This window comes from Coccinella septempunctata, chromosome 3, assembly GCF_907165205.1.
Source record: "Coccinella septempunctata chromosome 3, icCocSept1.1, whole genome shotgun sequence".
Lineage (NCBI taxonomy): Eukaryota > Metazoa > Arthropoda > Insecta > Coleoptera > Coccinellidae > Coccinella > Coccinella septempunctata.
The window spans coordinates 21,883,044-21,905,898 of NC_058191.1; the positions used below are offsets into that span (position 1 = coordinate 21,883,044).

The 22,855-nt window shown below is 35.1% G+C and overlaps 1 protein-coding gene across 4 annotated transcripts in view; it reads right to left on the minus strand.

Annotated features, from left to right (window-relative positions):
* Positions 1-338: 338 nt before the first annotated feature.
* The window catches only part of LOC123310129 (inositol-trisphosphate 3-kinase B), a 219,010-nt gene continuing 196,493 nt past the window's right edge, over positions 339-22,855 (minus strand). For all 4 annotated transcript variants that reach the window (XM_044893524.1, XM_044893523.1, XM_044893522.1 and 1 more), the window contains 5 exons: positions 7,730-7,906; positions 7,432-7,635; positions 7,108-7,359; positions 2,765-2,836; positions 339-2,671 (listed from right to left, as the gene is read on the minus strand). In XM_044893524.1, coding sequence (XP_044749459.1) covers positions 2,393-2,671; positions 2,765-2,836; positions 7,108-7,359; positions 7,432-7,635; positions 7,730-7,906 — 984 coding nt within the window. In that variant the 3' untranslated portion in view covers positions 339-2,392. The remainder of the gene's footprint in view (positions 2,672-2,764; positions 2,837-7,107; positions 7,360-7,431; positions 7,636-7,729; positions 7,907-22,855) is intronic.

Here is a 22,855-nt window from a genome sequence, read left to right on the forward strand (position 1 = left end):
AATATCTGCACATTCTTATACGGCCCACATAAAATATAAAATGTAACTTCGAATTAAAATTTCAACAATGGCATTTAACGGAAGAGTTGACCCAACAGCTCACAAAAAATCATCAATATTAAATGAACAGTTTACTTTTGAGAATGTGTCAAATTTTCCATGACCGAATTTTTTGACGGTCATAATCAGAGACTTTCTCTATGGTCATAATCATGGAGGTACCTCCATGGTCATAATTCAATTTGTATTCTTTTCTAGAGATTATGTTGAATGTACTCAGTACTGAGCTGAAGGATTCCGATCCTCACAACAACAACAGGATTGAAATGGTTTGGAAATAAACTGAAATTCATTTATTCATTCTAAAATTATGTTCGAAATAAAAACTAGGTATTTTCAATCAGTGCATTGAAAAAACAAGAAACAACAAAAAAAAACAAAGGATGTTAGAAATAACTAAATTAGAAATAAATAGTCTATTTACAATGACAATAAAATATTTGTGTACCCTAAGGTTCTTAATTGTTTCATTATATTTGCGAGTTACCCAAATTAAATATAGATTTTGCATCAATTCAAGATTGTTTTAACCAATAAAGTATTATCATTTATTGTATATAAAAGAAGAATCAATACAGGCAGAAACTCTTACATAATTCAGACGTATTGGGCAAATTTCACAGCAAGTGTGCAAGTTCAATATGAACAATACTTGATAAACTTATACAAAAGTACAAACAAGGTCGCTGGGAACTACTAGGAATGAGTTTTCATTGATGATATAAATCCTTGATTAAGGAACTGAAACCTTTTATCTAAACTTCAAAATTTTTACAAATTGCTTTCGTTTTGACCGTTTGGGCAGCCGCTCGAGCACAGAAGCGTTCTTTTTGAGTTGGCCATGAACCCCGACCAGAACGAGCTACCCCCCCTTGTGTTGAAGAGGGGAGGCCTCTTCAATACAGCCAAAAAGAAGTTTGTACACAATGAACTCTAAAAGAGGTCTTTCAGAGATCATTGGGTTGTACATCAAGAGCGCGAAGCCCGTAAACTGACATATTTTGGTTATGTTTACATAGACCTGCAGAATCAGAAAAATATAATTGTAGAAAATTTTTCGATTAAATGCTCATTTACAAGGGAAATCTCTTCGGTTGTTTGTATTCGATAAATCGCATGCACAATTCTCGCTTTTTTATGTTAATATTCAACTTACGATTTGAAACTCGTATACGATTATACATATGATGCGAAATTCACATTCTGATGTTTGACCAATGACACTACCAGAGAAATTTTTACGAAATGCTGGTTCTCGATCATTTCCCACATAATGTTCGACGATTTTTCAATTTTGAGTACCTATCCTGTTTGACTGACTTTAGTATCCGACCCGTTCCCACTTCTCACGGATAAAAATAAGAAAACGAAGCTTTTTAATTATGCTTTACCTGTAATTGTTTTTGGTGTCAGCATAAATGAAATATGTTTATACCGATGGGATTATCTACAATTGACAAGGGGACGAACATTGATGACAATTGCTATTATTTCAAAACAGCTAAGAATACAGATTACGAAACTTTAACGCCGAACATAGGGAATGCCATGAGAAAGAAAAAGAGGACTCTAGAAATGCAATCTCCCAGTACGAGAATAATTTTATTAAATTTTATATTATTTTTCACCTATATTTTTCGAAAAATCATAATCCTCTATATATTTATCTAAAAAATCGAATTATCTCAAGTAGTAGTACATCTTCATACGCGGAATTCTGTTGGTGTTGTCAATTTTGTTGATAAGAGACAACACTTAGTTCGCGGTTTCATTTCAGTATCCGTCATCAAATTTTCTGCGCAAGATTATGTGCAAATTATAACCGTTTTCTTTGAGAACAATTCAGAGGGGGGCGAGAAACCCATAACTGTACCGGTGAATATCGCCAAAACGAAAGCGCTTAGTAACTATCGCTTATGGAAATTTGGAAAAATTCAAGCGACATGAAAAACGCGATTTTTCCATAAATTCAGAAAGGCTTTATTCAGTCGATGTTCTACATCGCCTTGGTATCAATATTCACGTGATTAAGGATAGAACGGTTTGCCTAACAAATACTTTGGGATTAACTTATAAAAGTTGGGTGGCTGTGAACTATATATTTCCTAATAGTTCACAACCAACTTATTCCTATAAGTTTCAATCGATGATATGAATTCTCTCGATTGAGAAACTTAAACATGTTTTATCGTGAAAAAAGTGTAATTTTTTTTTCATAAATTGAGAAAGGCAGCATTAAGTCAATGTTTCACATCGCCTTGTGAAGAATTTCAAGTGATCGAGGTGAAATAGTTTGGCTTAATTAACGAAAACAATTTTCACGACTATCAGATCATGTATTTTCCTTGTTCTCACTCGTTCCAATGTCATGAGCATCAGGCAGAGAAAGTGGCGGCGTAACTGGAACAGGATAATTCTCCAAAATGGATTTGAAAATGGAAATCAAGTTATCGATACCAATCAAGTAACCATCCTCGTGATTCCCTACTTTCCATTTATCCTTGTGGGTAATTGTGATATCATCAGGTAATTTAAGAGTTTTTGCAAAATCTATCAACCATACATTTGCATTGTATTTGTCGTGAACAAACAAGAGAGAGCTTCCAATCACCTGAAAAATAAATGTGTGTAAACATAATGAAGAAGCGAATTAACGTATTTTGTGTACAACACCTCGTATGAAAGCATGGGACTGACCACTCACCTCATGTGTTTTGAAGAAAGGGGATGCCTCTAATGTAGATTTTATCGCCTTCAGTCTCTGGATATATTTGGGCTGTAAAAATATGAGAAATGTTAAGTGACAGAATAGTGAAAGTGAATACATTTATAAGAATCACATTTTTTCCCGTTATGTTGAGAGACAACTTATCAGATGGAATACTACTTTTCCAAGAAATATAAACATGATGAAATAATTTGGAATCAAATTATGGTGACATCAAATAGATATTCAGAATCACTAAGGATAAGGATCTCAGTAATGATGTTGTCACTGAGATATAATTAATGGATTTGTGACCTCTATAGATGAAGATTAATTGAAATTTTCAGATCATCAACTTGCAATCCGCAATCCGAATCTAGAGATTCGATGTCTTTTTTGTCGTTTGTTTTTGAAATCATATGAGGTATTGCTCATCTTAATAAGCTAAGGAAATATAAGCAATACCTCATATAGTTTCAAGAACACACGACAAAAAAAACCATCGAATCTATCCTACAGAGGCGGTTCCGATTAGTGACTTCTGAAAAAACGTTTCTGGAGGTTTCTTAAATATACCCTGAGGAGGTGGACTATACATTTGGGGTTATTATTATTACATATTCACTATTAACGCAGAGATAAGAGTTTTCACAACTGACTTGAATGAAACTATAGCAATGTTGAAGAATACAAAGCAAAATGAAGATAATTCAACAAAAAGTGAAATCAGCTGAAAGAGCAAATAATAATATTTCGACATTTGTGCAGTAAAATTTCACTATTCTCCTTGTTCAGACAAAAGATGGTTGTAAATTACTTCATCCATTGCCATTTGGTAAGGATGCGGTGTCATCATATAGGTTTTTGAAGGAAAGACTTCATCATGCGCATTATGACGTCACACGTCACGTCACAGTAATCTGTAGGAACTTTTATTCAGCTGCCAAATTTTAAGAGTTTCCTGAGTTTGAGTTAGCGAAAGAAAGAGTTTTTTTCCATTAACTCTTACGCCAATTACAATAAACAACAGGATAAACCAGAGCCCATAAAGAACAGTGGAATAATAAGTTCCAATATAGATTTTCTGACAATATGGAATTTGTATTATTCAGAGATTTCATTTGAAGCTCCAATACAGTTAGAAAACTGCAATATCTTTCAAAACAAACTGAAATAATTTTTTGGTGCAAAATTAAAGTCTATTTTCGTTCAACTCTAACGCCCTGAATCTTTATGACTGTATGTTTTTTAAGGTATATGTGGTCCTATCGCCATATTTTCGTACGAATAATCTTTCCCAATAGTTATAATTATACAAACTTTTCAACCATATGGGTCAATGATAACTTTCATAGGCAGATCTAAATCGATCAAGAGTGTTCAAATGGTGTGAAAAAAAAAATTTGCAAAATATCTAGTTATCATCTTGGATAGGAAGCTTCACTGGAACTGTGGATAGAGTCATCCACTTGAGTTTTCTAATTCCAAGCAGAGACGAATGGATCTGTCACAAGGAACTCTACCTACTAGGACCTTGTTGGTTTACTGATAGCTCCAGAACCAAACAGGGTTCTGGAGCCGGAGTCTATCGTAGAAGACAGCATTTCAGGCTGAAGTCTTCAGATAGTCAAGCTGCCATTAAACCTATCGCAGCTGACAGAGGCAATTCGGCACCGGTATTCGAATGCAGATCTAAGCTCTCCAAATTGGGAAGTATCAACAGACTGCAACTTATTTGGTACCTGGACACTCAAGCTTTGCCTCTGAAGCGAATTATCGGATGCTCTAGCCAGAGAAAGCGCAACTTCAGCGCTTATTGGCCTGGAACCAACTATAGAAATTTACAATTCCGTAATCAGGCAACGAAACAATAGCCAGGGTAAGGCAGAAGTTCCTAAGGCTCGTACTCACTGGCGAGCAGCAACAGCAACCGGCCATAAAAATCCCATAAAATTTTACGACCTTCTTCGTTCGTCGCAGACTTCGAAGCGATCCAAGACTTGTCGGTCTTCGCCACTCTCAAAGGGAAGTAAAACAGTGCTTCGCAACGAAGAACGGGACGTACTCACTGGTGCAACATGCAACGTCGTTAAATTTTATCAGGTTTTTATGACCGTTACTGTTGTTGTTCGCCAGTGAGTACGCTCCTTTAAAATACTGGCGCAACCGTCCTGGACTGCGTCACTCGCAAAGGGCCATTTCAGTATCCCCCAGCCCATACACCAGTCGCTGGCTACTATTTTCTAGAAATAATCTGAGATCTATAATGGCGGCCTTCACAGGACATTGTAGACTAAGAGCACACCTAAACAAACTGAACATCGTCAATGAGCCGCTCTGCAGACTCTGCTTAGAGGAGGACGAAACGATTGAGCACATACTCTGTTACTGCCGGCGGCAGACAGGATCAGACTTGGAGTCTTTGGTTCTCCCACGCTGAACCTAAAGGAACTCAAGAATCACAGTTGCTCCTCCCGACATCATCTCCTTTTTGAGTATAATGGGACTAGAGGGAGAGGTCTCTAGGACTTGTGTGCTACACAACTTTGGTCGCGGTGGCAGGTTTGGTTGGTCCGACCAATACACCCAGCAATCTGTAATCTGAGTGGGATTCGCAAGAAAAACATAGGTTTTCAGGTAAGAATTCTGGCCAATGAGTGTTGCGTTCTTCTGATTCGGCCCAATTCTTTTTGAAGAAAAGTCAGAACAATTCAGAAAACAATAGACACAAACAAACTATAGTCTATTCAAGAATTATTTACAACTGAGTAGGCCTTGAAAGTCCAGACGCTTCATTTTGGTCACAAAAGATCTTCAACATTTTATGGAGTTTCAATCATTGAACTGGAATGTATAAATATAATCTAGAAAAGTAGCCAATTCAAAATAGATACAATTATGTTTCTAATTGGTTTGATTAAATTACTAAGGTAAACAGCATTAAAGAATTCAAATTATCTTTGGTCAGTGAATAGATTCACTTGTGATATCAATATTTATTCTCAATTTTGATATATTTTTAAAGACCTTATTTTAATCTGATAACTATTGAGAGGGTCCTTATTGGTTTGGGTTAAAGAGACTCATTTCAAGAAAATCTTCTTCAGGGCTCTACAATAGATGGTACAACATTAAAACATTATTTAGAGAAGGTGGCATTATAAATTATAAAACATATTGCATTATAAATTTATAATGCGACCTTCTTTAAATAACATTTTAATGTTGTATCATCTATTTTAGAGCCCTGAAGTCGATTTTAAATAAACCGAAATGTCGACATTTTGTTGAATTGAGTCTCTTTAACCCAGACCAATAAGGACCCTCTCAATAGTTATCAGGTTAATTCTCAATACCAATCTGAATTCCATAACACAAAATCAACTTATGGGCTATTACCAAATTGATTTCGATTTTCCATAGCCACCAGAGATGTCAATAATTCTTTAGTGGACTACAAATTAATTTCTCCAAAAAATTATTTGAAATCAGCAACTAAATCTTGCTCAATTTCTAGTTTTCAACTCTCCAAAACTGGAGTTCCTTAACTTTTTCTTAATAGTGGCAAAATTCATTCCCCTTTGAGATCACTTCCTGATAACTCTTCACAACATCATTTTGATGGTCTTCTAGTTATCAGAGTGTAGTGTAAAAATGAGGAATATTTTCTTGAAATAAATTCAGATCTTCCCGCCGGAAGAGAATGAAAGAAGAATTCATTTCATGAGTAAAATTTGCGTGTACTTTGAAATATAATTTGTTTTTAATTACTCATTTATCAATGTATTCTTGTGTATATATCTTGTGTAATTTGAGTTCACCCCCTCATGAATGAAACTGTCTGGACTATTCCTTGAGTTATTCGATATACATTAGTAAATACTAATTTTTCTTACAAATGAAGAAACAACCAAGCTTTTGGTCGTTCCATCAATACTACTGTCCCTTCTACTCAAATAGATATTCATGACCAGCAGATGTGATAACTGACTCTGAATATGTTCTATGTATTGCCATGCCCTTATTTCAGAGGAGAGCAGAAACCAATATTATGTAACTCGAAACAGTAAACTAGCATTAAACATTAAATGAAGCACTCGAAAAAAAAATGATAAAGAGAAGTGTTGTTTGTTGGAAATGTTGCATAATTATACCCCAATCATTCAGAGTACTGCTTCAAGTTTATGATACAATTAAACAAAATGAGGGTTTTGAATGATTGTAACATACAGCATCCATTTAGAAAAATATTCAGTTCAAAACAGAGCAACACGAAATGATTCAAAGCCAACAATAATCTTACAACCATTCATAGTGAGCAATAATAATAGAAAATTTACCACTGCATGAGGAAAGTTCTCGGTGAACTCTGTGAATTGCTTTATGACCTGTTCTCTGCTTTTAACTGTTTTGAAGTCTTTACTAGATGTACCATCGGATCTTCTTATGCCTTCTATTCGAAATCCTAAAGTAGCAGTTGAGGAAATAGTTTCTCTCCAAACCATATATCGGGGTTTTGTGACTCCCTTCATTTTGTGTTCTTCCTCTGTGGGTGCAGTGTTATCAATTTGACACATTTTTTCATACATATCCTGAAATGAGTTTGTCAATTATTCTGGTTGCTTCACTAGCTACACAGATTCTAATTTCAAAGCATTATTTACTTTTCTCAACTTGGGTTTTTCCTTAGCCTTGGCAAGTTCTTCTTCCAAATAAGTTCGTACCCCTATTTTACAGTCCATAACACATGGAGATACAAAATCACTAAGTAGATCTTGTAATTGAATATAGGAACATTCCCCATCATCACTGGTTACCAGACCTTTATATTCTGGTACAAAGGGTTTGAGGATATCATCCATTAACACCTGAAAAAATTATTTGAATAGGTTTTATTTCATTAGGTCTGTTGACAAGAAAGATATCTTCAGTTGACAAAAGATGTTTTCTGAAAAGGCTCACCTTGAAACATTTTTCCTCTTTAACACAGAGTTTTTTCAAAATTGTTCCTTGGTCTGGACCTGCCTTGAAATTTCCCTGATGACCTGCTAATTGCACCCATGGATACCGCTGCTTCTTGTAAGTTTGAAAGAATGGTGTCCATTGAACAAAATTCCTGATTTTCCTCCAAGGCGAAGGCTGAAAACATTGAATTCGAAAATCGGTAAATGTGCCAGACTGAAGGGATGGAAATAGTGTGAAAGAATTCGATAAAATAATCGATATCATTTGTTAAGGCTACAGGAAGTTGTTCTAAGTTTAGATATTTTTATTTTGTTGTTGTTATTTGTAATAATAAATAATAACCAAAGATTAACTCCTCTTTGCATAGATCTTGTAAACATATGTTCAATTTTCTGTGGTGTTGATGATTCTTCTTCTTCTTCTATATGTTAAACATAGTTTGTCTAAAGCTGCATTCACATTCACAATCAATTCGCAGGCCGAAGTGCACTTCGGCACGAAAGTTGGCACGAAATTTACCATTCGCAATAAACTTCGGACAAAATACTCGAATGAATTAAACATCTAACTGATCATAATATAAGCATTAGCATCAACCATAGCCGGCACGAAATTCCTTGCCGAAGTGATAGTTTGCAGATTGCAAGAAATTTTGCAAATTTCCAATTCCGTGCTAGTCTTGAATTTTATTATGAATGGTAACAGAGAACGCCATCTGCTAAGCTTCCGTGCCGAAGTGCAATTAGGCCGCTAATTGATTGTGAATGCAGCTTAAGATTGTTTCTAAGTTTTTTTTTAAAACTAGTGATGCATTGATCCAATTTTCATATTCTCTTGATGTTTTAAGTGCTAGAAGTCATGTTCTTTTGTGAAGTTGGTCCGCATTATATGCTCTCGAAAGCATTTTTTGGCTGAGCTGAGAGTGCCAGTTCTAAGCCGTGTTTAGACCATAGACATAGAGACATGGACTGTGCCTTCCCTTTATATCTATGCTTGAAATACGGTCAAAAAAAGTGACAGAGAGAAAAACACGTCGGGAATGCAGTTGTCTTTTTCTAGAATTTTGATTGGTCTACACGCACCTCTATGTGAACAAAAAAGAGAAAGGTATATCCCGACGAGCTTTTCTCTCTTTCTAATAAATAGCCAATTTCATGCTGACATTGCTCAGTCCATGTCTCTATGTCTATGGTTTAGACCACTGGTTCTTAACCGGTGGTCCGCGGACCACTGGTGGTCCCTGGAAGCACCCGAAGGGCCTGTTCCGATATTGCTGTTAGTACTGGCCCGCAATCGAATAACAATAGAACTCGAACGACTGGGCCAATAGGCATCGTTTCTGAAATACTGACAGTACTATTCAGGAATATCGGAACAGACGGGAAGTGGTCCGCGAAGCCATCTGACAGGACATAGGGTTGAACCAGACTGAAGAGCACTTTTTGATAACAATTATTTTATATTAGTTTTTTAGAAAAATGCCACCAAAACGAAAGTATAACGGCTATTATATTAAACTGGGTTTCTTCAATAGAAAAAATGGGGAGACTAGAACCCAATGCTCTCTCTTTTCATCGACACTGGTACTGGTAATTAAAAACAAGCATCGAAATCGGTTGGATGCCAGTGCCGACATGCCAGTTTGGCATTAAGTACCTAGCACTGAACCAAGGATTCATAAATTGGTAGTATGCAGTGAAAAAAATCGCATTGAAATAATGAAGCTTCTGGTAAAACTTCGATTTATGCCCCACCTCAAATTTTAATAATTATTTTTTATAGATAGAATTTTTTATAAGGAATCTAATGGTATAAGTCTCAATCTGCGGAAACTTAAAGTTCGGCAGTTATGATTTTTTGAAATTTTTGTAAAGTGCTTTTTCTCGAATTCGACAAAGTGCCTACGTCAGATTTTTTTGCCGATTTTTTCCTGGATGCAAGAGAAGATACAAAATCTATTCGTACAACTATCAATCCCGGCAAACTTTCAATTTGAGAGAAACGATTTTTCGAAAATTTCATCAAAATACGTGCTATATCATTATATTATCATGAAAAATTATATTTTCACTTTTCTGTCCTTTAAACATAAATTTAAATCGCCAAAATGATACTTTCATGTTTTTTCACTGTCCTAACCCAACCTAAACTAACCTTTAATTTTTAGCCAAAATTGATCAATTATTCACATTTCTTCCAAAAAATAACCTCGAAATCCCAATTGCTTAAGTTCTGTTGAGAAAAACATTCGAATTAATCGAGAATTACAGTGAACAAACATTCAAATGTCATAATTGAGTGAATTTAACGAACATTTCGAAAAATCATAGCTAATGAACTATAAAATTCCGCAGATTGAGATTACTACCATTCGATTCCTCATGAAAAATTTTATCTATAAATAAATAATCATCAAAATCTGAGGTAAGGCATAAATCGAAGTCGATCATTCAAATTTATAACTACAACAACCTTGTTTATTCATTTACAAAAATTTACATTTACGTACTTAATATTACCTCGGAACAGTTGGTGGTCCGTGACAAGACAACAATTTTGTCAAATGGTCCCTGATCACTAAAAGGTTAAGAACCACTGGTTTAGACGAAGCGCACCCACTCGCGAGTCGCGAGCAGAGATATAGAATATCTGTGGTCGCGAGTCAAACCTCGCTACCGACCGATTCGCGCACCAAAAGTCATTCTTCATTCATTCAAAACTCATTCTCCAGAGGCTCTATGTCATTCTCTCTACAGTGTTTACACCATAGAACTCGACTTCAGTAGCCGCCACATCGGTGAAAAAGATGAAAGACGAAAGAGCATAAAAATTCCAAGTATAACCCCCTGTTTTCACCATTTTTTGCATAAGAATCTCAATAACTCATGAACTGTTGAGTTTTTACCCAAGGTATGGCATACTTTTAAATTTTCCATCAAATCAGATATCTAACGATGTAAATTGTAAAGTAAAGATGTACTGCGTGTGCCATTTGAAATAAGCAGAAAGTAGGCTGTTTCCGGTATAACCGGAAGTTGCAAATCTTTGAGGGAGAAAGTTTATTGTCGAAAACTGCAATGTACAAATTGAAAAAAAATTGAGTAGTTTTCCATAAACGTCTAATAGGCCATCGCACCATGTATCAGAAAGTTAGAGAAGGGGCTAGGAAACCTACAGAGTGTCGCGTAAACCTACGTTAACTTGGCCAACAACCAACAACACCAAGAATACATTCTCGGTATTCTCGGTGTTGTTGACTTGGCGCATGCTGATAGCGTAGTTCATACTCAATCTGAATATCAGTTTTCGATACAAAAAAATTGTGTTCTTAGCATAATGGAAATAAAAAGATACTGAAATATTTATAAAAAAGAAGTCATTCGGAGATTTTTTATTTTGGAACTTAATAATTGAAGTTGAAGAATTTATTGTTAATGTGATTTGTGTTGTTAAATCAAAGATCAAAATGTTTGCCACCGGCTTGAAGATAATGCAAGCATGAAATCTTTTAAAAAATGATCGTGCTACTATAGTCATGCGCATCTGGTGGCATCCAGTTCTTGAACATCAGGATTTATTCGTTCTCAGAGTTCCATTCTACTCTGTTATTTATGGTTCTATTTTATTATTGATTTGTTTGAAGTATACCTTCTCCCACGGGCGTAGCCAGGGAGGGGGGTTTGGGTGTTCCACCAACCCCGAAATAATATAGGTACATAGGCTGTATTCGGGTTCGACTTTGGACGGTCCGAGCATTGTTCTAAAACTGTGCAAAACTGTTGCGCCCTAGTATAAAATCCTCTGCGCAGTTCTAGAACCATTCTCGGACCGTCCGATCAGTTTCGAAGAATCTTTATATATAAAAATCAGAAAATTTTCATGGTCAAACGAAAACTTAACACCTCGATTTTCCGACTTTAGAATGGAAATGTGGAAAATCGCTCGGACCCGTCAATTTCTGATTCGAGGGGGGAATATTCCGCTTTTTTCATCCCCGTGACTTCAAACCACTAATGGGGGTGAGCTCAACCCCTTAATTCAGAAAAGGGACGAGGGATGTTGCGATCACTAATTTTGAAGATCGTATCGAGCACTATCTGACCCTAAAATTTCGCTTAAAAATATCCATCGATCACGATAATGAAATAACAGCGAAAATAGTGAAAGGGGCAATGTGGAACTTATATCGGGAATATTATTCGTATCCGACACATTTTAAAGGTATTTAGTGGTTACGTTGTTTATTTTTGTCCAAACAATTACACGACTCTACAAAAAAATGTTTGTTCTTTGTCCTAACGTTTATACTAGGATTTTCCAGTTAATTATGCACAAAAACGAAAAGAAAATAACTTTTTTTGGTATAAAGTTTGCTTTTGTGATAGTTATAGTATTAATAGTCGTTCTTCATTTTTTTTATAATTTTTAATAATTCAAAAATATCATCCAATTCCAATGAGAGTGGGGTGTTCACGTTTACAAGGTGCCGCTAGAGAGCACTCGAGTCATAAACAATGATCAGGTGTTGTTTACTAGCCCAGACAAACTTCAAATATCGTCAAGAAAGTGTAAATACGATGCTGATGCATTTTGTTTTATATGTGGTCAATTTATTATAATTCGTGACGTGAAATACGAATTAAAGACATCTCACGTTCTCTCTGAAGCCTATGAAGCATATTTTGACTTTCCTGTTTGTAATCAAGACAAGCCATGAGCTCCACAAGTTGCTTGTTTTTATTTTAAATGCTATCGTTGCATCAGTCTCCTAAACACAGAAGCAAACTTTTTCATGCCATATATTTTTTTTTCGTCTAATTAGGATATAAACTATCGAAATTTCATGCTTTGCACTCAAAGTCAAATTTGGTGTTGACCCGTGTTATTAATATTTGACTAAAACAGTAGACGGACCATGTTTTTGATTTAGCTCGGTCTATCGTGAATTTCTAAGAATGTTACAAGGGTGTCCAAGCGATTGCGAACTTGTAGTAGAATTAAAATGGTGTATTCCGCAGAAGGAAGAGTGGAAATAATAAAAAAAAAATTTTTAAATAACGACTCTCCGCGAACAACAGCGGCTTTTTTCAACGAATGACATCATGGAAAAAATGTATCCGCTGCTTAAGTTGCGCAATTGGTTGTCAAATTCGACGCTACTGGTTCAGACGGAAACAAAAAGAGGTTGAATGAAAGAGACGAAGCGAGGGACGTGGCTTTTTTAAGTCATGTAGTAATGGATCCAACCTTAAGTACTACGGAATTGTCCGATGTATCTGGTGTTTCACGCACAACAATCATGAGAGTCCTTAAATAACATAAATTCCATCCTTATAAGATACGATTGGTTCAGTAACTGAATGAATATGATCCCGATCGTCGACTCCAGTAATGGTCGGTGAAATGATTAACGGTAATCAAAACTATATGTTTGATATCTGTTTTTCGGACGGGTGTTCATTTTACCTTAATGGCTTTGTAAACCATCATAACTGTCGGTTTCAGGTATAAAAAAGTTATCGGTTGGTCACAATCAAAGGTCGTAAAGTAGAAACGAAGCGACTAAAGTGATGTGAGCGCCATCTGTGTTTCAAATGTATTTTTAAGAGCCTAATATTGGTTACATTATTAATTCGAGGGCCATTTGCATAAATATATGAAATTTTGTAAGATTTCAGATGGCCAATTCGATCAAACATGTTTTGAATGTTTTGATTCTCGTACCGCCTTTTGATTATCTAGGTTCTAGTTGCTGGTTGTTTAATTTCTGGGTGAAAATCCCATAATATCGTTCGAGTCTTATTGCATGCTGAAGAACTGTGGACCAACTAAAATGGATTTTCCGAAATACATTTTTTTACATTACTAAGGAAAATTGTATTGAAACTGGTAACATGGTAACAGGCGTAATGTAAACATTACTGACTACACCAGTAGTAAACATTTTACTGTAAGTCAATTGAGAACTGTTCATCCACGTGAATTGTTTTATGTCTTGTATGCAGGAAACATCCCTTGCATGAAGATCCCATTTAGGGGAATTTATTACTTTTATATGTCCGTTAAAAGATTCTCAATTGCTACTCCCTCAATATATTCAGAAATGCAAAGGTTTTATTGATTTCGATTTGGGACTCGAGTGACTGTCAAATTGTTGTTTGGAAAGATACAGTGTTATGAAACCTGTGTGTGTGTGTGTGTGTGTGTGTGTGTGTGTGTGAGAGAGAGAGAATATACTGACGGGCTAATATACAGGTCTTGTATACCTCCGTAAGGTGTTTTTATTGTGGTTCTGAAAATTCTGTAAATAATATGTAAAGAACTGAAATGTGTATGCTATGATGGTACCTATATCCAATATTGGTTCATATTAATTTCTGATAAAACTTCACGAATTCAACAAAGTTTTTTCATTCAAAGCAACGTATTTCACAGAAATTGCACCTTTGTTAGTCAAGAGCTCTATGCGTTAAAGTAAAGCACATCCGACAGCGTACAAGGAATACAATTCGAATTTCGCGCTCCTCAATTATAAAACAGAAAACTGTTGTTGAACAGTTTTTCTGTATTGACATTATGTTTTCAGCGACATCTCATTGTCAAATGTGTTTTCACTGGCCAAAATGTAGTACTAGAGATATAAGGGTGTTTCCTATCTTTCTATAATATTTGGCCACAATATCATAACATATCCGGAATCTGTACTTGACAAATTTAATAATTATTTCACAATGGTGGGAGAAAATAATGTTAAGGAGGTAGAAAATGAAATCGTTACTGAGGAACCGGTTTTAATTGTTGGAGAGATCGATAATTTGAATTGATTTGCTCTCACTCCAGTAACTGAGAAAGAAATCAATGATATTTTACTTAAATTAAATAAGAATTCAGCACCTGGTCACGATAAAATATTGAAATTGAAAGATGATTTATTGCCAATTGTACCAAGGCTAGTAAATGTAATTCTTTCAAGTGGTAATTATCCTAGAGAATTGGAGATCAGTAAAATAACACCAATATATAAATCCGGAAAAACTGATGACTTAAATTAATACAGATCCATATCCGTGTTCAGTGTGTTCTCTATAGTTAGTGAGACGGTCATAAAGAATAGAATGTTATATTTTATTAAAAATTATGATGTGGTCGATCAATACCAGTATGGATTTACAAAAAGCAGTAACACACATTTCAAGAGGTTGATTATTATCATCGTATGATATTTCTAATTTTTGGTTGTGGTTTCTTAATCAGTCAAGTGATAACTTAATTATTTTTCATGAAAGTTGGTGTTATACCCTTGGCTACGTCGATGCTTAATCTATGATATTGTAGGTTAACCAAAGAAAAAAAAATTTCAGAGACACAATCTTTCCATTACGGAAAATTGAATTTTGGTGAGATATCAGACTATAGTCATAGTGAGAGGCAAAATAATACAAGTTGACAAAGTGCTGAAAACAGTAAAAATGGAAGTGAACAATACATATAATGTTTAAACGATGGGAAATCTTAAACCTGAATGACCGCCAATTTTATATAAAAAGAAGAGAAAGAAATCAATTATACAATCGACGGATGACATCAAACGGGATTTCAAACCACGGAAAAAAGAAACGATTGAATACTGTTTATGTATTCACCAACCAGACCTATCAGCACTGGAACAAACTTCCCAATTTATTGATTCTAGAATGTTCGCACATTGTAACGAATTCAAAGATAAAATAGTCTTTGAAGATAATAATGAAAAATCAAAATCTCACCAATATTTGATTACTACTTTCGTTACTTTAGATTTGATTATATTCTTGTTACACCATTAAGATATTGAGAGAACATTATAGGTACCTGTCGTGTTGCATTTGTTGTGTATTTTTCCCAATTTCACCCTCGTATGTATAGTTTTGATTGTTATTCATTTCTTCTAACGATTTTATCATTCTAATTTGTATCTATATCATATTCTCACTTGTTTCATAACGCTTATTGATACCGTGATGAACTTAGATAAGTTGTAATTGGAGATTAGAGATCTACTTTGATTTACTCCTCTTTTGAAATTTGTTTTTTTTTCTGTGAATTGAATAACCATATATGCTCCATACTGGGAATGAATAAATAAATAGATATTACAAAATATTCATGGATTATGGATTTTTACGGATGAATAGAATTGACATAAAAACTATTGTACTTCCCTTCACTAAAAAAGTATTATTTTCCTCAAATAAACATCATTCCCACATCAAGAGATTCGTCTCTACTTTTAACTCACATTTTCCGGTTGGTGTTCTCCGGATGTCTCTGCATCCGAATGGTCGCTCTGTTTCTCTCCATCTCCGATGCCCAACAACTTCCTGATCATTGACATAAGAAAGGTTCAGAGCCGAAATTTTGGTTCGAATTTTTTACTTCGTGATTTTACCACACACTTGAGCTACTCGAATTGATATCAATCAAAAGCTTATTAATTAATTTACCTCAACGACATATCTAGTTTCCTTTGTCCTTATCCGCATTTCTAGTGATAAAGGGACGAAATTCTATTGGAAATCAAATCCATGCCTAATATTGAGTTTGTCGTCTACTCGATGCGGAACTAGTAAATATATTTTGCGTTTTGGGTAGTGGAAAAAATTATTTGACGGTCATATAATATACAGGAATATGTTGTGTACACCACTGATTATGATCAGTGACGCAGGAATTCGTGATGATAAAATAAATTCTCAATTTTTCATCAGAAGTTCACACATATAATGAGATACACAACTGGTCTCGATAATTTTGAAGGAAATATGTAAACGTTATGTATTTGAGATATGAATGGAAAAGGATTTAAATAATGTTAAATAATCATACAGGCTAGAGCACATAAAACAGACGAGATGAATATTTCCGTAAGTATGGAAAACTTTGGACCGGTTCTTTGCTATTTAGAGGCAGACACCTTTTAATTTTGCCATTTCTTGGTTATTTAGGTACAATCATTAGAAGAATTCAATTACTAATTTAACCATAAGTTTCATTAAAATTTTTTTCTCCGAAAAAAATACGATCTATAACACTAGGTCCTGTTTTTCGCGCGACAGATCTAACCCACAGTTTTTCATTAACATTATTTCAACCTAACCTAACCTGATTCATTGATGAAATCTAGCCAATAGGGTACCCTAACGATTTGTCAAAATCAGCTGATTGTTCGTTACCGTGGGGCACATAAAGCTTTTTGTTATAACTGTAAAGAGGTATTTCTGAGAAAGTTATATAGCGGATTTCATAAAACTTTAAATGTCCGATCAACTATTTGACAGTCAGACAGTCACTCGATTTCTAAAACAAAATCACTGAAACTTTTTCATTTCTGAATATATTGAAGAAGTAGAAATTGAAAATAATTGAATGGGCGTATGAACATCATAATTTGATTGAAGAATGATATTCTGAATGATCATGACTGAATTGTAGATTGAAAACAAATTGACGTCTATTCGTCAATCAAGCGTTGATTCCCCTTTCAAGCTTTATGAAACCCAGGGTTAGTCTAATAACTCTAATCTAACATCGGGAATAACATATTTTCCAAAAATATGCATAAAACACAATACTCGACCAAAACAGCACGCTAGGCTGACCAGATTATCCCCAGATCAATGACGGACGGACCTGGGGAATGTTTATATGTATATTTATAATATTTATATATACAGGGCGAGTCTTCGAATCGTAAAAATATTTCAACAGTTAATTCTTGAGGTCAAAAGAAACACTTTTTTCCTGTACCATTTTTTTTCGATTCAGCCCTGATAAAAAGATATACCTAGCCATTTTAAGTTTTCATAATGAGCTGTGCCACCCCTGGAAAAGCAAAATTACCCTAATAACTAAATGAATCTGTGACACTACACATCTGTGGATCTTTCAAAAAGAGTTGCATTAGGTCGAAGTATCCAGTTTTTCACAGATAATTTTTTATTTTTGAACGTCAAATTACTCGACAACTTTATTCCGGAATTCATTTCATTCTATAAAACCGTTTGTGAGAACTAAAAATAAGATTTTTTTATATTTTTCAACAACCTGTACCTTTTAAAGCTAGTCGATTCGGAAAAAATGGAAAGGAAAAAATGTTTCGTTTGACCTCCGGAATCTACTGTAAAATATTTGTACGTGTCTAAGACTCACCCTGTATATGGTTCCAGCTACTCAGTTTCCTACAACGTATGGTGATATAAAAAAATTTATTGAAAATAGAGAAATAATAAAAGTTTATCACAACGCAAAAATGAAAATTTAATGATATTAAAATAATACTTGTGCATACACTGTGGAATTAGAAGAAGGCTTCAGGTGTTGCTAGAGAAGCTTCTTCATTGCCAAAATTTGAATGTCTCAAATATTTGGTCAGGGAGGAAGAGAGGAAGACAATGCTGCATTAAACATTTTTTTATGTTTGTAACTTGAAACATGCCGTGCAATATCCCTTCTTTCTCCGAATGCAATCTGAATTGACCCAAACACTTCGTACATTGGACTTTAAAATCATGTTTTGTTTTTTCATGAAATGGAAATTTTTTTGAGAGATCTTCCGTAATTGCACTTTCTTTTTTCATTATCCATCTCAAATAATCTTGAGAAAAATACTGAATTAAATTCAAGATTTTGACGGAAGTTTTCCAGTGACGGAGTTCTTGAACGATTGACAGACTGTCCGTCACAATGACGGACGTTTGGTCACCCTACAGCACGCGAATCAATGGGGGGAAAAGCTTGTGTGCCCCACTACAGCGAACACTTAGCTGAATTTGAATCACCTTTGTCCGGGGCCTGGTGTGAAATGATGGAGCCTTTCATTCATTGTCACATATCGACGCAAAAAATCGGGTTTATTACGTTCGAACCGCTCCAAATACTGCTCAAAATCATCAACTCGTTATTTTGGTCGATTGTGAGCTCACGCGGCAACCATTTTGAACAGAGCTTTTGCATACCCGCAAATAATCATTCACGATATGTCCCACACGTTCCTTCGCTATCTTTAGGGCCTCAGCTGTCTCAATCAACTTCATTTTACTGTTATCCGAAATTATTTTATGGACTTTTTTGATGTTAACGTCGGTAACAGCGTCTTTGGGGCGTCCCCTGCGTTCATAGTCCTCGGTGCTCATTTTGCCTCGTTTAAATTTAGCAAACCACTCCTCAACGGTTGTTTTTCCTGAGGCAGATATGACAGTATTTTTTTCGTCAAAAAGCAGTGCTTTATTGACACATGATATTAATTTTTATCCATTTTTTAAGTTGCTTCACTCAAAATGCCATAACTCACAAAATCATAGTACGACAGCTGACAAATTTATTCACGTGTCTTTTGAAGGTTAGGGCTAACTAAAAATCATATGCATTTATTACTTGTAGCGCCGTGTGTGTCAGCCTACAAATTTTTCAGCCCACTCGTTAGGTTTCTACAGAGAAGAGACACACTAATAGACACCAATAACAAATCATGTCTGCTCAACGAATAGTGATCATATGACAGATTGGAATAGATCAAACATACTCATGATAGGACCTGAAGTTATAAAAAAACATTTGAATTCCAGTATTATTGAGAATAATTACTCACATTTACAACAGGATAAGTAAGTCTCTTACACTGAACTTAAACTGAAGTCCTTCGCTAATGCAGTCCTTTTTTTATTTCAATTTCCCATTTCTTGAATGAGTTCATTGACGAGGACATTGATGTAATAGCGTGATACAAAGTTTTTTAATCTGACAGTTTGAAGATGATAACAAGGATTTTTTTTAAAAATCTCCCTTTCTGTACCTCTAATCGTTTCCGTATTCATTATGAGAATTGTAGATAATGAAATTTTATACAACTTTTGTCTGAAGCAATTTTACATACTCAAACCGTTTTCGAGTTAGAGGGCGTTAAGTGCGATTAGCTAAGCCACACATGCAAAAGGCGAAGCTCACTGTAGAAACCCAGTCTAATGTACATTCATCGATTCATCGCCATATACCTCCGACACATTTTGGTCGCGCTTAAATTGTCAAATTAAGAGAATATGTATATACTTTTCAACATGTAAATAACCACATTTAATCTGACACGCTCTAGTATGTACAATAATCGTTTTTTAACTATTCTGACAGGCTATCCTAGACAATTCCCCCTATATACAGGTCTAATTTTTGGTAGAGGTACTTTACACGGTCCAAGGTATCTCCCCTCATATTATTTGACACGCTTGAGTAGATCCCGAAAATTCCCCCTTGGGCTCCCCAACTATTACAAAAAAAAAAGACTGAAAATCGGAAAAATTACAGAAAAAAATTCCTTCAATGCATTTTCCTCGGCTTTTTCGCAGTAAATAGTTTTTCACTGACATTTTGAATGTTTTCGGGGTAGTCATCGTCTTCACCGTGTTCGGCAGCTTATGGTCAATGAGACTTTACATATACCAAACATTGTAACATATATAAACAAGGGACAGTATGAATTTTAATCTCTTTGGAAGCATTTCTGCAGTCATCTCTGTAACCGAGTTGACTTATTACCCTGAAAGCTCTCCTCTGTAAACCGAACAGTCGCTTTACTGGATAAACAACTACGCAATACTGGCAACTCAAGGTTCTCAATGCATAAACGTAAGATGATACGTGCTGACAAACGTTATTTATGTGAGAATTCGAAGATAATTTACTGTCTCTGTGGACACCTCAGAACTTAACCGGTCCAGTTGAATCCATTCCTACAATATCTCTCATAGAAAAAATACATAAACTCTGTTTTAGTTACATTTAGATTAATGCTCTTGTCATGCGGTCTATAAGAAGTTCCTTAAATTTTGCCTCTTTTAATGCCGTTGTGTCATCGCTTTAAAGGTAGTTTATGTAAATGATAAAAAGAAAAATACCAAGAACTGATCCCTGGGGAACACCAGACTAAACATCAGACATGTCCATTTCCATTGTTGAAAATAATAAATAATAATGTTATGCTAAGAAGAGTGTACGCAATACACAGGGAGTACAGAGACTCCTAAACACATATGAGGTTCTAAAGATAAAGCCAAGCATACGATTCGCTTTTTTAGTGATGTTGTATACATGCCGATCAAACAGTTGTTGAGAGTTCAGTATAAACCCCAGATCTCGCACGGAGTCAACGTTCGAAATTGTATTCATTGATTTTGTCAGGTTTTCTAGAAAATGCAACACTGAGAAAGGTTGAGAAGCAGCTGATTCCTTTCGCAATACAAGGCAAACCTATTCAAGTCCTCCTGCATTTTCAATCTTTCTGCAGAATGCCTAATAGTGAGAAATATTTTTAGGTCGTCAGCGTGCATAAGAAATCTACAAAATCTAAAACAAGTAGAAATATCATTAACATGTAGGATTAAGAGCAACGGGCCAAGATGAGATCCTTGAGGCACACCTAATGTTATGGGATTATTTTTGGAGTGGAATTGAGCCAACAAAACTTTCTGAGATCTATTCCACAAATAGGACTCAAACCATCGCAGGAGATTTTCGTGATGTAGGTAGTATTCCGAAATAGTTATTAGTGCAAAGAGTCGGGAAAAGCACTATTTTTCGTGATTCAATTCAATTCAATTAAGTTCCCATACAGCACATGACGTCCAATGGACGTCCATTTTATATCCAAATGAAGTACAAACGTCCACGGACCTTATATGGAAGTCCAATGGATGTACATTTCTGGACAATTACTGTACGTTCATAAATGGACGTTTTATGGATGTCCATTGTACTTTACATAAGGGATGTTGGACAAACATCCATATACGTCCCATATTGGACATCCTCTGGATATACAAATCTGGATCTTAATTGTACAATCAGAAATTGTACGTTAGTGTACGTCCATTCAACGTACAATTTTGGATCAACGTCAATTATCCATGAATGTACATCTTTTGGATGTTCGGATCTGGATACAAATATGTACTTCCAGAAATTGTACTTTTCTGTACGACAACTGGATGTACCATTTTCTAGTATCTATAATTATACATTTCTCAACATTCGTAGGATGTACATTTCTGGACATTTACTGTACGTTCAAAAATGGACGTTTTATGGATGTCCATAGTACCTTAAATAAGGGATGTTGGACAAACATCCATATACGTCCCTTATTGGACATCCTCTGGATATACAAATTTGGATCTTAATTGTACTATCAGAAATTGTACGTTAGTGTACGTCCATTCAACGTACAATTTTGGATCAACGTGAATTATCCATGAATGTACATCTTATGGATGTTCGGATTTGGATATAAATATGTACTTCCAGAAATTGTACTTTTCTGTACGACAACTGGATGTATCATTTTCTAGTATCTATAATTATACATTTCTCAAAATTCGTAGGATGTACATTTCTGGACATTTACTGTACGTTCAAAAATGGACGTTTTATGGATGTCCATTGTACTTTAAATACGGGATGTTGGACATACATCCATATACGTCCCTTATTGGACATCCTCTGGATATACAAATCTGGATCTTAATTGTACAATCAGAAATTGTACGTTAGTGTACGTCCATTCAACGTACAATTTTGGATCAACGTGAATTATCCATGGATGTACATCTTTTGGATGTTCGGATCTGGATATAAATATGTACTTCCAGAAATTGTACTTTTCTGTACAACAACTGGATGTATCATTTTCTAGTATCTATAATTATTAATTTCACAACATTCGTAGGATGTACATTTCTAGACATTAACTGTACTTTCAAAAATGGACGTTTTATGGATGTCCATTGTACTTTAAATAAGGGATGTTGGAAATAACAGGAATGTGTATGCAAGGATATACCCTTGTATGGCTGCCATGTCGGTCTCGGCTCTTATTGAGAGTAGGTACATACTGACTGTGTTGAAACCCAGATGTTCCGCCCTCTCATAATTATTCCTTTTTTTATTCTGGAACTTTCGTCCCAAAGACCGAAACATTTATTTTTTGAGTTTCATTTGAGTGACACACAGCGAAATATTGAATCAGAACAGAATATCTAAGAGAAACTCATTAATCTGTAATCATCAGTGGATTTTGAAGTGGACTCGACATATTTT